The sequence below is a fragment of the Hyaena hyaena genome, unplaced genomic scaffold (genome assembly GCF_003009895.1).
Source record: "Hyaena hyaena isolate Hyena2069 unplaced genomic scaffold, ASM300989v1 scaffold_20, whole genome shotgun sequence".
Lineage (NCBI taxonomy): Eukaryota > Metazoa > Chordata > Mammalia > Carnivora > Hyaenidae > Hyaena > Hyaena hyaena.
In genome coordinates this window covers 1704096-1718839 of record NW_024080652.1, presented here as the reverse complement: position 1 = coordinate 1718839, position 14744 = coordinate 1704096, and the positions used below count along the sequence as shown (strand labels likewise).

Here is a 14744-nt window from a genome sequence, read left to right as displayed (position 1 = left end):
TGAGTATACTGTCTATTTATACACTTGCATTACGTTTTATAGTTTGGAGAGTCCAGTGAACTTTTACACATTTAGAAAAGAGTTTATAATCTCGTGAGGGACAGAGATATGTACCGAGTAATACCAGGACATTTGCAGAGTGCGTGCGTGCGTGTGTGTGTGTTTGGGGAGCGGAGAGACGCTGAGTCAGGGAAAAGTGCTGAGTCCATCATTTGATGCAACAAACCCTGAAAGGAAGCCCTGCTGGCAGAAGGAAACAGCACCAGATGGGGGTCTGTGCATCACGGAGTCCTGCAGTGTCCCCCTGTGACTTGGGAAAGCCCATCTGGAGAAAGGGACAGCACTTGCTAGGTTATGGGATGTGTGTGTGTGGGGGGGGCAGGGGGTAGCCTCTCTGACTATGTCAGCTTTCAGGGATGGCCCTGGGTGCTGTGATCTGTAACCGAGGCAGGGTCCAGTAGCTGTAGCAAGGGAAAACCAATTACCTGGAGAAGACTGGGAGCCTTCTTAGGACCCTGAAGGTAGGGGTGGGGAGTGGGGAGATCTGGGCTCTAGATTACTGTAACCAGCTCCCAGGGGGCGTCGGTGGGCATGAGAATCCAGAGGTCCACAATCCTGACTTTGGAAACGAGGCCCTCCCTGCTGGAGCCCTTCCTGGTGCCCCAGCTTCTTCTTCTGCCATTTCTGCACCCACACTTGGAGCTCCAGGAGGACCACAGCGTTTGCAGCTGCTTGATGCCTCGGAGCCTCTGCCCCTGCGGGAGGCCCGCTCCTCCTGTTCAACTCCTCATCCGTAGCATCAGCTCAGGCTCTGTCCTACCCAGGGCTCCCTTCATCTGTTCCGGTGCCCCCACAGCCTCACTTTGGAACAGGCAGGACGCTTGCTCTGGTGTCCTGTGGTCCTCCAGATCGGGGAGGTACCTAATGCATCCTCTTATCCCCAGGTCCTGGCACTGGGCGGCCAGCGGGAGTGGGTGAGTGACTGGGTGGGCGGGTGAAAGTGGATGGGCAAGGGGGTGGAGGAGTGAGTGAACAAGCAAGGGGGCGGCGGGGGGTTGGAGGAGTCGCTGAGTGGAGGAATGAACGAATGAATGAGTGGGGGATGGGTGCGTGTGAAAAGCTGAGTGAGCGAGGGGGGTGAATGAGTGGGGGATGGTGCGTTAAGTGTGGAGCAGAGCGAATGAGTAAGTCGGCGGGCGGGTGGGTGAAGGAGTGAATGAGCAAGCGGGCTGGAGGGTGAATGAGTGAGTCGGAAGACTGGGCCGGCGGGTGAACGGGTGAATGAGTGAGCGGGCGGGGCGGCAGCTAAGGGAAGGGCTGAGGGGGAAGCGGGGAGAGACCCACGCGGAAGTGCTGAACGAGCGGCCTAGAGGCTGAGCGTGGCGGCAAGTGGCCGAGCCAGCGGCTGAGCGAGTGGGCGAGCTGGGCGGGCACCGAGCCCGCGGTGGGGAGCAGGAGCGCCGGCGGGAGCGCGGGCCAATCCTCGGGTGGCCGCGTGGCCGGGGCGTGGCGAGGCCGGGCGAGGGGCGTGGTAGGCCTGGGTGGGCGTGGCGAGGCCGGACGAGGGGCGTGGCAGGCCCGGAGCGGGCGCCCGGAGGCCAGGCGAGGGGGCGGTGGGGCCGGGCGTTGGGCGGGGCGTGCCGGGGTGGGCGCGGCCAGGCGGTCCAGCGGGCGCGGAGGAAGTCACGTGGCGCGCGCTCACATGACTGGCGGCGTGATGGACCGGCTGCCGGGGGAGGCAGGCGCGGCGCCAGTCGCGGCGGCAGCTGAGGCGGAGGCTGAGGAGGAGGCGGACCCGCCGGGTGCAGGTAAGATTCGCGGTCCCCCGGCCTCCCACGCGCGGCCCTGGGTCCGCGTCCCCCGTGACCCCGCGATCCTCGGCTCCCTGGCTGTCCGCGGCGCCCCGCGCGCCCCTGCCGAGCCAAGGAGCGCGCCGTGGCGCCGCGGCCCGGGAGATCCGAGCACCTGGGCAGGTTTGTCCCGGCCGCGCGCTTCTGCCCGCGCGGCCGGGTGCAAGGCTTCCTCGCGGCCGGACTTCCCCCGCCCCCCGCGGTGCCGCCCCGCCCGGCCGCGTGGGGCACAGCCCCCGGACCTTGCGCCGCAGGGACTTGGGAGTTGCCCCCTGCGATCTGGGTAGATTTGGCTGCGAGCGCTTCTGCGCCGGTGGATGAGCGTGAACACTGAAAAGGGGGGCGTGAGGCTTGGCTTTTCGAGGATGCTTCCTGCTGAAAAGTTCCTTCCTCTAGTCCCGGTGCTCTGGCGGGAGAGCGCACTTGGGGGGTATCGGTAGGAGTTACTACCTCTTCTTGGTGCGGGGGGGGGGGGACACGAGGTTGAGGGACTCCTCCTGCGGGTCTGACGAGGTGTCTCCAGGGGGCTGCGCTCACAGTAAGTTCTGGAGGCTCCGAGAGGGTTCATTCATTAGGGAAAAACAGGAGAGGGGGCGGCAGGGAAGCTGCTGGGGGGGGGCGGGGGACTGGACTGATTGATAGGAAGGGTCCTGGGTGAGTCTGCGTCCGCACAGAAGTCCCCCATCCCCAAAGGTGGTCTTTAGGTTTTTCATTTCATTTTTAGATGGGAAAGGAGGCTCATGTGATGGCTCTTGCTGCTGGTTAGAACTTTGTGCTCTCAAAGCCTCCTGTTGGAGCCCAGCGGGCAGTCCGCCTCCCCTATTCCAGAGCCGGAGCTTCGACCCCAGGGCTGGGTCACGTTTGGAAACGGGAGGCTGTTTCCCCTCAGATTACAAAGCAGGTCGTACTTGCTGGATGAGGCGGCGGCGGCCCAGGGGTCGCTCTGCAAGTACAGGTCCTGGAGGAGCTGTTGAAGGCAGGGCTCCCCCACTGGCTGTGCCGTGTGGGTAGATGGCGCCAGCTCTTGGAGACTGACATTCCCGTGACTTCGTCCGGAATTCCCATTGGAGTTGTCCTTCTCTGGGGCCATGGAGATTCCATTAGGCTCTGGTATCCACAGTGTAGCCAGGACCTCTGTTGACAGTGCTTTCCTGTAGCCCGCTGAGCCTCAAAGCGGGGTTGGTGGACCGTTGGGATGTAGCCTGTCCTTGCATTCCGTTTAAAATCTTTTGACCGTCCCACGAGGCAGCAGTAGTAGCACAAAGCTTTTTTTACACTGGTATCAAGAAAACCCAGAGGCAAGGAGCTGCTCGAAGCTGGCCACGGACGGAGGCATTTCAGGGTGGGAATCATGGTTGGGTGGGCCGGTGTCAGAATCTGAGCCTTCGAGACTTAATCTTGCCTGTAGACCATAAATGTGGATCTCACATTGATTTTGATTTGTTGAAGGTTTGTGCTTACGGATATAGAATGTATTTTCTCTGGTGTCCTGTCTACACAGGCAGAGCCCACTTGTGGTATTTACTGTGGGGACTGTGAGGTCTAGGGCTTTGTAGTGCTTTTGAGATGGTCAGAAAAAAATTGTGTTCACTGTTTTTCAGCATTAAAGGTCTTAGATTCTAGGACTGCCGGGGTGGCTTAGTTTGTTAAGCGGCCGACTTCGGCTTAGTTCGAGCCCCATGTCAGGCTCTCTGCTAACAACTCAGAGCCCCGAGCCTGATTCAGATTCTGTGTCTTTCCCTCTCTCTGCCCCTCCCCTGCTCATACTCTGTCTCTCTCTCCTTCAAAAATAAATACACATTACAAAAAGGTCTTATATTCTAGTTTTTTCAAGTTTAACCTGTGAATGGTAACTCTAAACATTTAATTTTCAATTAAACAATCTATCGATAAACACGTTTTCTTTCAAAAAAAGTAGAACATTATTGCTTAAGTGAAAGTCTCATACTGATTGCCATCACCCTCTCTTTACCAGAGGTGAAGGGATGGATGCTGTCTATTCTGTTTTATGTTTTATACATACACGTGCTCAGAAAACATATCCCTCCTTGCACGCACGTGCCTGTTTCCCCAGGACAGCGTATGAGTTTACTGCTGCTGCTCTAACAGATGACCACAAACATGGTGGCCTAACCAACCCAAATTTATCACCTCCCACATCTGGAGGTCAGCAGTCCGAAATCGGTTTTCCTGGTCTAAAATCAGGTGTCGCCAGAGCTGTATTCCTTCTGGAGGCCTGAGGGGAAAATCTGTGTTCTGGCCTTTCTAGCTTGCAGATGCCTCCCACATTCCTTGGCTCATGGTCCCCTTTCTTCAGCAGCCATGGGCACGTCTTTCTCATGCTGTCATTTCTCTGGTTCCTCTTTTCTTGTTTACTTCTTTCATTTTTAAGGTCCCCTCGACTACATTGGGTCTACCTGGGTAATCTACAGCCTGTGCCCTATCTTAAGGTCAGCTGCTTGGCAACTTGAATTCCGTCTGTTCCCTTCGTTCTCCTTTACTGTGCAAACAACAGATTGAGTCTCCAGGGGTTAGGTGGTGGACACCTTCGGGAGGGAGGGGCGTCATTCTGCCTACCCTGAGCAGGTGCCGTAGGAGTGGACTGGCCAGCTCCTAGGGTTTGCGCATCTTTTGTTTTATTATTTATTTATTTATTAATGTTTTATTTATTTCTGAGAGAGAGGCACACACAGAATCTGTGTCAATATGAGCAGGGGAGGGTCAAGAGAGAGGGAGACACAGAATCTGAAATAGGCTCCAGGCTCTTGAGCTAGCTGTCAGCACAGAGCCTGATGCGGGGCTTGAACCCACGAACTGTGAGATCGTGACCTAAGCCGAAGTTGGACGCTTAACTGACTGAGCCCCATACATCATTTTTTGTTTTAACACATTGTCCTCTGTGGTGGCTACTACCACTTTAGTCAGCAGCATGCTGTATTTAGAACATCCTTTCCTCAGGGGCGCCTGGGTGGCTCAGTCAGCATCTGACTTAGGTCAGGTCATGATCTCACAGTTTGTGGGTTTGAGCCCTGTGTTGGGCTCTGTGCTGACAGCTCAGAGCCTGGAGTCTGCTTTGGATTCTGAGTCTCCCTCTCCTGCTGCCCCTCCCCTGCTTTTGCTTTTCTGTGTATCTCTCTCAAAAATAAACATTAAAAAAAAAATACCCTTCGTAACCTCATCAAAACTAAATACCATTTTTTAAAAACTCCCTTCAGACTTCACAAAAATTAAGAATGTGTTTCATATTTGTTTGAATTTCCATTTCCTCCAGTGTCAGTGGAGTTTAGTTTCTTGTCATATTTTCATCTTGTGTGGCCTTTCTGAACTCACTGTTCATATCTCTTGCCCGTTTTGTTTTGAGTGTTTTCTTTTTCTTATTGAATTGTAGAATTTCTTTTTTCATTTTAAACAGAATAGTTTATAGTAAAATTATAGTATGAGAGATGAGAGTTTTCTTTGAGGGCCTCTTTTGAGGCTATAAAGCTCAGCAGCTGTGACGTAGAATAAGAATTGCAATGAATGAATGTGATAGATGCTTGATTGTGTAATTTGATTTTTTTAGGTTGCATCCTACCCTGATAAAAACAGACACACATGACCACTGTGTATCATGGGCCCACTTTACTGCAATCCAATGGACCTAAACTTGGTCGTTAGCACAAGGGAGAACAGCTTCACTTCTGTTAGAGGGGCTCAGTTGACGGCATTCCATACATTCCATTTGGTTAGGAAGCTCCCTGCCATTTGTCTCCTGGTTTCGTCTGGGGTCATGGCTGAGCTCTGCTCATCATCTGAGCTCCTGCGCACGGGCCCCCACCTTCTCTGCATGCCTGGGCCACTTCCTTGCTCTCTCTGCTCCAGCCACCACCCCTTGCCTGCTACTCTGAGGGTGTACATTGGTCAGAACCCATTGAGCTGTCACTTAAGATGTATGCATTTGGGTTGAATTATGTCTCCAAGTGCTGTTTGCATTCAGAAAAAAACCCTTCCTGTCCACCCTCCTCCCCTTCATGACACGCATGTCGATTGTAAACTCCCGACAGGCAAAAACTATTATTGTTCTTTATACCCAGTATCTGAAATAAGATCTGCTGTGTAGAAAAGGCTAGGATGTTGAAATAGAATTACATTTTTATCATAAAAGTTTTTAAGGATAGTATCATATTTTAACTTGATAACAATGGTAGCTGTGGAAATACGATTTAAGTTTGCTTCCTTGGTCTTTAAACTCTCTGTCATACAGACGTACCCAATTTGCAAGGTAAAATGTGTCAATTTGAAGAAAGAGGAACTAACTGAATCACTGTTATGTAGAACAGATTTTGCCAGAATTTGTGGTTAGCAAGAAAGTGATGTGTTCCGGGTGGGGGAATTCTGTTTTGGTATAATTTTTTCCTTCCTAAGAAAAAGGCACCACAAAAAGAGATGTTTTGCCTGTGCTGCTTACCGGGGGGGGGGGGGGGGGGGAGTCTGGGGCGGTGAGTGGCGGGACAGGGGCCCCGGGTGGTCTGTCTGGAAAGAGGCCTGCACCCCCGAGTGTGTGAGAGCAGGGCCCTGGGTCGTGCTACCCTCTGAAGGACTGCAGTGTTTTTGAGATAGAACCACTCAAAAACCATAACCAGGCTTAAGGGGGTAGATGTTCTTTGTGAAGATAATCAGGATTAGGATGCACTGGAGTGCGGGGGGCTCCAGATGGCCCGAGGTGCATGCATTCTGTGAGCTGTTTGAGTGACTCAGCCCACGGTTCGTGGTTTCTGCTGCCCAAGTGGTCGGAGTGGGGCCGGTACTGGCTGGGGTTTCCTTGGATCCCTCACCAGTTTGGAGTTTGTGTGCTCAGCAGAGGTGAAGTGAGATTACGTGATGTCTGATTAATTACATGGGAAGCTTGGTCTGGATGGGCGAGACCTGTGGTGAGGTGCTGTCTCTGCATGTGACCTCCTGAGGGCCTCCCAGCGCGGAGCTGTGCTGGCCAAGTTGGTTTTCCAGAAGTCTTTTGAATGAGCTGTAATCACACCAGTAAAACACATCGTTGTGTGAGAATGGGCACTTGGAGGAGAATGTTGTTACACAGGAACCTAACTGAAGGTACACACATTTTATAAACAGAAATCATCCATATTCCGCCATTTCAATGCAACCCTTGTGTTCTGGTGTACACTTGATTCTTGAACAACACAAGTGTGAACTGTGTGTGTCTGTGGGGAGTTGATCAATACAGTAACTACAGTAAATGCATTTTTGTGTTATGACTTTCTTAACATTTCTTTTCTCTAGCTTATTTATTTTTTTTTGGAAGGTTATGGTATAGAATACATACAAAAAACTGTTGTTGTTGTTTTTTTTTTCTGAGAGAGGGAGAGAGGGAGAGAGGGAGAGAGAGAGAGAGAGAGAGAGAGGGAGACAGCGAGACGGCGTGAGCAGGGGAGGGTCAGAGAGGGAGATACAGAATCTGAAACAGGCTCCAGGCTCTGAGCTGTCAGCACAGAGCTGGATGCGGGGCTTGAACCCATGAACCATGAGATCATGACCCGAGCCGAAGCCGGACGCTTAACTGACTGAGCCACCCAGGCATCCCCACAAAATCTGTATTAATTGACCTTTTATTGCTGCCAAGGCTTCCAGTCAGCAGCAGTCTGTTAGTAGTTAGTTTTTGGGGAGTCAGAAGTTCCACATGGATTTTCCACTTTGCAGGGAGTAGGGTTGGTGCCCCAGGCCCCATATTGCTTGAGGCTCAGCTGTTACTTCCTTTTCCCACACGCATATGCTTTTTACATGTCTTCATGATGTATTTACACTTTATAGTCTAGTCTTTTCACTTGGAATTTTTCTACACTGCTAAAATTATGCTAGTTTTCATAATTATCTACTTAATGCGTCCATGGTAATGAATCCAACTCTATATTCGTGCTTCTAAAGTACAAATGTCTTGGGGTGCCTGGGTGGCTTAATTGGTTAGGCGTCTGACTTTCGCTTAGGTCATGATCTCGCGGTTCGTGGGTTCGAGCCCCACGTCGGGCTCTGTGCTGGCTGCCAGCTCAGAGCCTGAAGCCTCTTTCGGTCTGTGACTCCCTCTCTCTCTGACCCTCCCCTGCTCATGCTGTCTCTCTCTCTGTCTCCTAGAAATAAACATTTAAAAAAAAAAAGTGCAAATGTCTTACAGTTTGTGTTAAAGAGCCTCTTGCCACGTGTTTTTCAGAAAATGATTCTTTAAATTGAACCAGTGTTAACCTTGCCCTTTTGCTTGCACTTGGGAAGTCTCTCCTGCTGTTAGTTCCCCACCTTAGAGGTGACCTCTCTTATCAGATGTTCCTGTTGAGTTAGACTCTGCTCTGAGATCTGGGAGATGCCCTTTGGTGACCTGTTGAGGGATCTCTGCAGATGTGACAACTGAGTCCCTCCACCCTCCCCCGAGGACGTCCGGAGAAGCCAGAGAAAACACGCACGTGACTCTGGTTTCTCTCAAGTTAAAACACGTGCCGAATTGGACTCTTGTATAGGGATGCTTCAATAGGTTATAAAACTATAGATGGAGAGCAAGGAAAATACCATGGAAAGTAGGCTGTGGGCACCTCTGGTGGGAGAAGAGCAGTTTGACCTGAAATGGCTACTGGACTAGGCGAGGTGGCTTTCGGGACGCAGGCGGTCTTTTAATTTTCAACCTGCATGTGTTTTTGAGATAGAATTTTGTTAAAGTGCCCATAGACCTGACACCCCTTTCTCTGGCTGTGTTATGTGTTTCACGGTAGAAAATGTGGATGGAAAACCCAAGGTCCCAAGATCTCAAGTGCACCTGCTCACTATGTGCAGTTTGCCAAGCAGGGGCGGGTGCAAAGGGACTTGTATTAAAACAATTTTGTAGGCATTCTGAACTCCCTTGGTTTCGAGTCTGGTTGCTACTGGAAATGTATGTATAGTGAAATACATGTTTTATCATAGCCTCGTCCACTCCTAACGGACCATCTTTCAGTGAATCAGCAGGATAATCCCCTGGCTTCGCCGTTTCTGGTGTCTGTGTCTGAACACAGTTGGCGCTGGTGGGTCCAGCCATTGTGGTGGCCCCTAGGACCTGCAGGACCCAGACCTGAGGGCCCCGGGCAGGTGTTGTGCCAGGAGGGATGTGTGGGGACCTCGCCTGCTGTGAACAGTATCTCCTTGATGGAGATGCAAAGGCCATCTTCTGTAGAGGAGAGTCAGGTGGCAGTGGTGACTTTGCACTGGGGACCTCACCTGCTGTGAACAGTATCTCCTTGACAAAGGCCGTCTTCTGTAAAGCAGAGTCAGGTGACAGTCGTGACTTTGCACTGTTAATTGTCTCTGGGACCATGATTTCACCTCCCAGCTCTTGAGAAATGCTGCTCACTGCTGGATTTTTCCATTTTCAGCTCTTCAGAGGCTGAGCAAAGTACATGTATGTGTCAGTTCTTTGTCTCAGGGTGTCTTGTGTGCCACTGTCCTTCCGTCTTGGGGTGGCAGTGAGGTCGTGAGTCTCCTCAGAGTCCCTGCAGAAGATAAGTTTTTTTTTTTAATTGTTTATGTTTGAGAGAGAGCGTGTGTGAGAGAGAGAGCCTGCACACAAGTGGGGGAGGGGCAGACGGGGGGACACACAGAATCTGAAGCAGGCTCCAGCTCTGAGCTGTCAGCACAGAGCCCGACAGGGGGCCTCAGTCCCACAAAATAGCATGAGATCATGAGATGAGCGAAGTCGGATGCTCAGCCGGCTGAGCCCCCCAGGCACCCCCCTGCAGAAGGTGAGAGGTGAGCTGGGCTGCACAGCAGTGGGTGTGTTTCCAGAGATAGACTGGGTTATGAGTAGAAAGTGTCCCGTCTTCTGCCTCCTCAGGGCAGACCCCCATTCAGGGCACTCTTTGCAGGGCAGAGGATGCGTTGTGTTGATGAGAGGCCTCACAGAGCGCTCCCTGTGTGCTGGCGGCCCTGGTAGTGCCTGGGGCAGGAGAGGCTTTCCTCCTCGCGGAAGTCCTGTGGAGTCAGTAGTCCCTCAACCCCACTTAGCAGATGGGGAAACTGAGGCGGCATCGCTTCCCAAGGTCGGAGAGTGGGATTCACACCCCAGCAAGGGTGTGGCTCCTGCTCGGAAGCGGCAGATGTAACCTCTTGGCTGCAGTCTACGCAGGCCTGCGTCGTCACGTGGGTGCCTCTCATGCACTTCCCTTAAGGGTCACTTTGCCAGCCATTCTCAGACCTCGAACTGTCCCTCTTTTGAAGGTTTTACGTACAGCGAGATAGTTCCTTCCGTGTGGCTGTCCTGGAAATCGCCACCGCAGACCATGGTGAGTTGTCGCCTTTATCTTTTCAGAAGGAGGGTGCACTTGACCTAGCGCGATAGGACGGACACAGAGCGCGGCAGCCCAGACAGCGAGCGTGCCCCAGTCCCGTGCGGCAGAATGGTCACTTGCGTGGTTTGTGTGCGGGCTTAAGCTCCATTCCGCGTTGCCGCAGCCATCCGGTTCAGTCTGTGTGCAGAGCATGTTTCCTGGGGAGGGAATGTGGCAGCTCAGAAACACATTTTGCCAAGCACAGGCCGAGTTCCCTCTGCTGAAGGTATTTGGATGATCCTAGCTAACCGATTTGGAGTCTTTGAGTTGCAGACACAAGAGGAGAGCCGGGCCCTCTCTGCTGGAAACCCAGACTTCCAGGTTCAGTGCAGGTTTGGCTGCGGGGCCAAGACTGACTACATATTTTTCTTACTATGACGTTTTCCCTTTACACATGCGTTCCTGATTTGTTCATGCCAATTTCCAGGGTGTTCCTTTCTCTGGCTGATGAACAGCATTGTGGGTCGTCTAGGCTGCAGGCCGCTGGATGGCCTGGTCTTAGTTTTTGTGGTTGCTTCCATAGACCAGTGGAGGTTTGTTCAAATGGATTTAATTGTATCTCACTTGGCTCACAGTGCCAGTGACTGCTTGGAATTTTATTAGGGGGCCTAATTTGGTTGTGAATGCAGGCTCTAGTTACCCTTTACTGAGATAGAGGCACACTTGGTCCTGCTAGATATTTTGGAACATTTTCGTTTTCAGGTCAGGAGATCCTAGAAAACCTGAGTCGTTTTCAGACTTAACCAGCCAGGCCCAGAGTGAAGGTCTAAGGAAAGAAAACAAACAAACAAACCTGAAACAGATTGAATTTAGTTAAAGAGAGAGATCATGAATCTTTTTGGAATTTTGAACTCCTTTGTAAGTGATTTGAAACTTCCCCAAATACTATTAGCTAAAGTAGTATGCTTTTAAACTCTGGAAGAAATCACCGGACCTCCCCACAGATAAATATTACGAAAGTGAGAGGTTGAAGAGGTTTTTTGAGGAATGCACCCAACTTGACCGGGGCCCTTTCAGAAGCAGGTTTGGAAAGACTCATGGAGAAGCAGCGCTCTGGTGGCCCTGTGCTGGTTCTTCTTGCTTCAGGGGGACACAGGGGGAATCATCTGTAGGTGAATGTTTTGGGGCACTCAGCTTCAGTTTTGTCATGTCTTCAGGAAACAGACCCATTAACCCCCCCCCCCCCAATTGATTTGGACTCTCTCAATTCCCTTGGAAAGGACTAGCCACTCACATCTTGAGAACGTCCTTTCGTGTGCAAATGGTTCGCATGTGTCCTTGAGCTCCTGGGACCCCACAATCTGTTCGGGTTTTGACGAGAGCAAGATGCCAGTGTTGTGGTGCACGATGCCATGCTCGAGGCAGTGAGAACGCCGGGTCTGCGGTTCATTCGTTCCATGGTTTGATCTGGAAGGTTTGTGTCTGGCTTCTGGCCTGTGGGTCCCTTGGAAAAGAAAAGCTTGGGCACCAGGCACTGTGGTGGATGCTTTCACATGTTTTCTTTAAAACAAAATTCTTGTAGGGAACAGTGTTGGAAACGGTACTGTTCCCATCCAAGAGATGAGAAAGCTGAGGGCAGTGAGTGAGGTCAGCTGTTGGTTCACTGTCACAGAGGAGTCAGGGATTTGCATTGGGACCATCTGACCTCTGGTTCCAGGCATGGGGCTTGCTTGTCGCAGCTCCTCTCCCCATGAGTCAGGGAGGGAGCACAGGAGGGGGTGTCGTCAGGTAACCTGGTACAGGTTCTGGCCCCACCGCTTAGCTGTGTGCCAGCTCTGTGACCTTGGGCAGGCTGTGCTGCTAGAGCCTTGTTTTCACATCTGTTAAAAGGGACCACAGCACCTGCTGAAAGGGTTTTCCAGGACTAAAGAGAGATTACCTAGAGTTCGGTAAGTCCCACCTGCGAAGAGGCTTCACTGGGAATGGCCCTGTTCGGAATGATCGGTACTGCACACAGCTGTCCAGCGGGCCGGCTCCATCCTTCCTTTGAGTTCCTGCGTAGAGCGGAGGGGTGGGAGACCCCTTCGTTAAGGGCAGCTTCCCTAGTTCTCAGCATTCAGAGGCTGCTTCTGGTTCTGACGTGCAGCTTCGTAGCCGCAGGGATGACGGGGACCCCAGGGGCTGCTGGAAGTTTCCGTGGGAACAACCCCTGCTAGACTCTTCTGCTTGTGCCCAGAACAGCCAGAGGATTTCCCAGGTAGAAGAGCTTTTCCCTTCTTAGTAGACCCTTTGTGCGAGATTGAAGGCCGTCCCTGCTCTAGGCCCAGTGCTGGTGTAGGAAAGTCGTTTGTGGGCCCAAGAACGGGGAAGAAGGGATAATTCATAAAACATTTTTTCACAGCTCTATTGAGATCTATTTCACATACCATGTCATTCTCCCATTTGAATGACACAGTTCACAGAGTTGTGCAGCCATCGACCTAATTTTAGAGCATTCTCCTCTTGGCTCGAAGAAACCCTGAACCCATTAGTGGTCAGACTTCACTCCTCAGCCCCCTCTCCTCCTAGCCCGGGCAGCTGTTAGTCTCTCTGTCTTGTAGATTCACCTCTTCTGGGAATTTCATGGAGATAGAAGCACATAGTGTGTGTCCTCCTGTGTCGGCTGCTTTCGTTTTGCCCCGTCCGGAGGGCTATCCGTGCTGGAGCTTGGACCAGCATGCCGTGCCTGTCTTTGGCTGAATAGTACCCCGTTACATTGAGACTCCGTGTTTTCCTTACCCTGTCGTCAGGTGGGGGGCATCGGGCTGTTTCCACGTTTTGGCTGTTACGGGTAATGCTGCTGTGAGTTCATGCACAAGTTTTTGTGTGGACATACTTCTCATTTCTCTTGGGTGATATAATTAGCAGTGGAATTTAACCTTTTGATGAGTTGCTGGACTGTTTTCTAGCAAGGACGAGGGCTCCAATTTCTCCATGTCCTCACCAACACTTGTTATCAGGTGTCATTCTTTTCCCTTAATTTAAAAAAAAGTTTTATTTATTTTGAGAGAGAGAGCATGAGTGGGGAAGGGCCAGAGAGAGAGAGGGAGAGAATCCCAAGCAGGCACTGTACTGCCTGTGCAGAGCCTGATGCAGTGCTTGAACTCATGAAACCGTGAGATCACGACCTGAGCCAAAACCAAGAGTCAGATGCCTAACCGACTGAGCCCTCCAGGCCCCATGCATGTGTTTTTGATCGTAGCCATCCTTGCAGGTGTGAAATGCAGCCTCATTGTGGTTGGGTACTTTTCACGTGCTCATTGGCTGTTTGTGTATCTTTTTGTGTATCTTTTTGTGAGAAATGTTTATTCAGATCTTTTGCCCAATTTTATTAAAACGTTTTTTTAAATTTTTTTTTTTTTTTTTTTTGAGAGGGAGAGTGTGAGCAGGGCAGGGGAAGAGAGAGAGGGAGACACAGAATCTGAAGCAGGCTCCAGGCTCTGAGCGGTCAGCACAGAGCCCAATGTGGGGCTCAAACCCACCAACCACAAGATCATGACCTGAATTGAAGTTGGATACTTAACAAACTAAGCCACCCAGGTGCCTCTCTTTGCCCATTTTAAAAATAATGTTTATTTTTGAAAGAGAGAGTGAGCTAGCACGTGCATGAGTAGGGGAGAGGCAGAGAGAGGGAGGGAAAGAGAGGACCCCAAGCAGGCTCCTTACTGTCAGTGCAGAACTTGATGCAGGATTCGATCTCATAATCTGAGATTATGACCTGAGCTGAAATCAGGAGTCGGACACATAACTGACTGAGCCACTTGGCACCCATCCTTTGTCCATTTTTAATTTAAATTTTAAATTTTATTTTATTATTTTTAAAAAATTTAATGTTTATATGAGACAGAGAGAGAGAGTATGCGCGGCTGTGAGCACGAGGGAGGAGGGCAGAGAGAGAGGGAGACAGAGACTCTGAAGCAGTTTCCAGGCTCTGAGCTGTTAGCACAGAGCCCAACGTGGGGTGCTAACCCACAAACCGTGAGATCATGACCCGAGCCGAGGTTGTGCTGGTGCCATCCCCGTGCTGGGCGGCATCGGGGAGCCAGAGCTCCCCAAACCAGGGTGGGGCAGATGTAGTGGCATGGGAGAAGCCCCTGGACGAGACATGGAGGCTGGCCAGCAGGAGGGAGGAGGGTCGCTGGGCTCTCATAGGGCGAAGGAGACACTGTAGTGTAGTGTAGTGTTTGAACTGCGCTTTGGAGAGGGTTCAGTTCAGAAAGTCTCAGCAAGAAGTTCCAGAGGACTTGGAGGAACTTCGGAGGTTACTGATTTTTGCTTTGCTTCAAGGTACAAATGCTTAAACCGTTGCAGGAAGATGAAAGCCTTTCTTCTTTTGTAGTGCAGGTTGATGAGCCAGATGGCGCCTTATGGCTTTATGTAATCAGGGCTTTTGCCTTCTGTAATTTTGGGGAAAAGTGGATATTGCTGAAAGTTGGCCGAGAGGCGGTGGTGGAGGTGGGGAGGCATTGCTTCTCACTGTGGCCCGCTGAGGCCCGGATCCTGTGAGCAGCGAGAACTTCCTGAGATTTGTTGGTGTGGTGCGGGCAGGAGGTTGTCACCCCGCCAGAGGCAGCAGAGCAGA

The 14744-nt window shown here is 51.5% G+C and overlaps 1 protein-coding gene across 1 annotated transcript in view; it reads left to right on the top strand.

Moving 5' to 3' along the window:
* The first annotated feature begins 1702 nt into the window (after positions 1 to 1702).
* SNX8 (sorting nexin 8) overlaps positions 1703 to 14744 on the top strand; it is a 38867-nt gene continuing 25825 nt past the window's right edge. The window contains exon 1 of the mRNA XM_039226049.1: positions 1703 to 1808. Within this exon, the coding sequence (XP_039081980.1) occupies positions 1703 to 1808 (106 nt within the window). The remainder of the gene's footprint in view (positions 1809 to 14744) is intronic.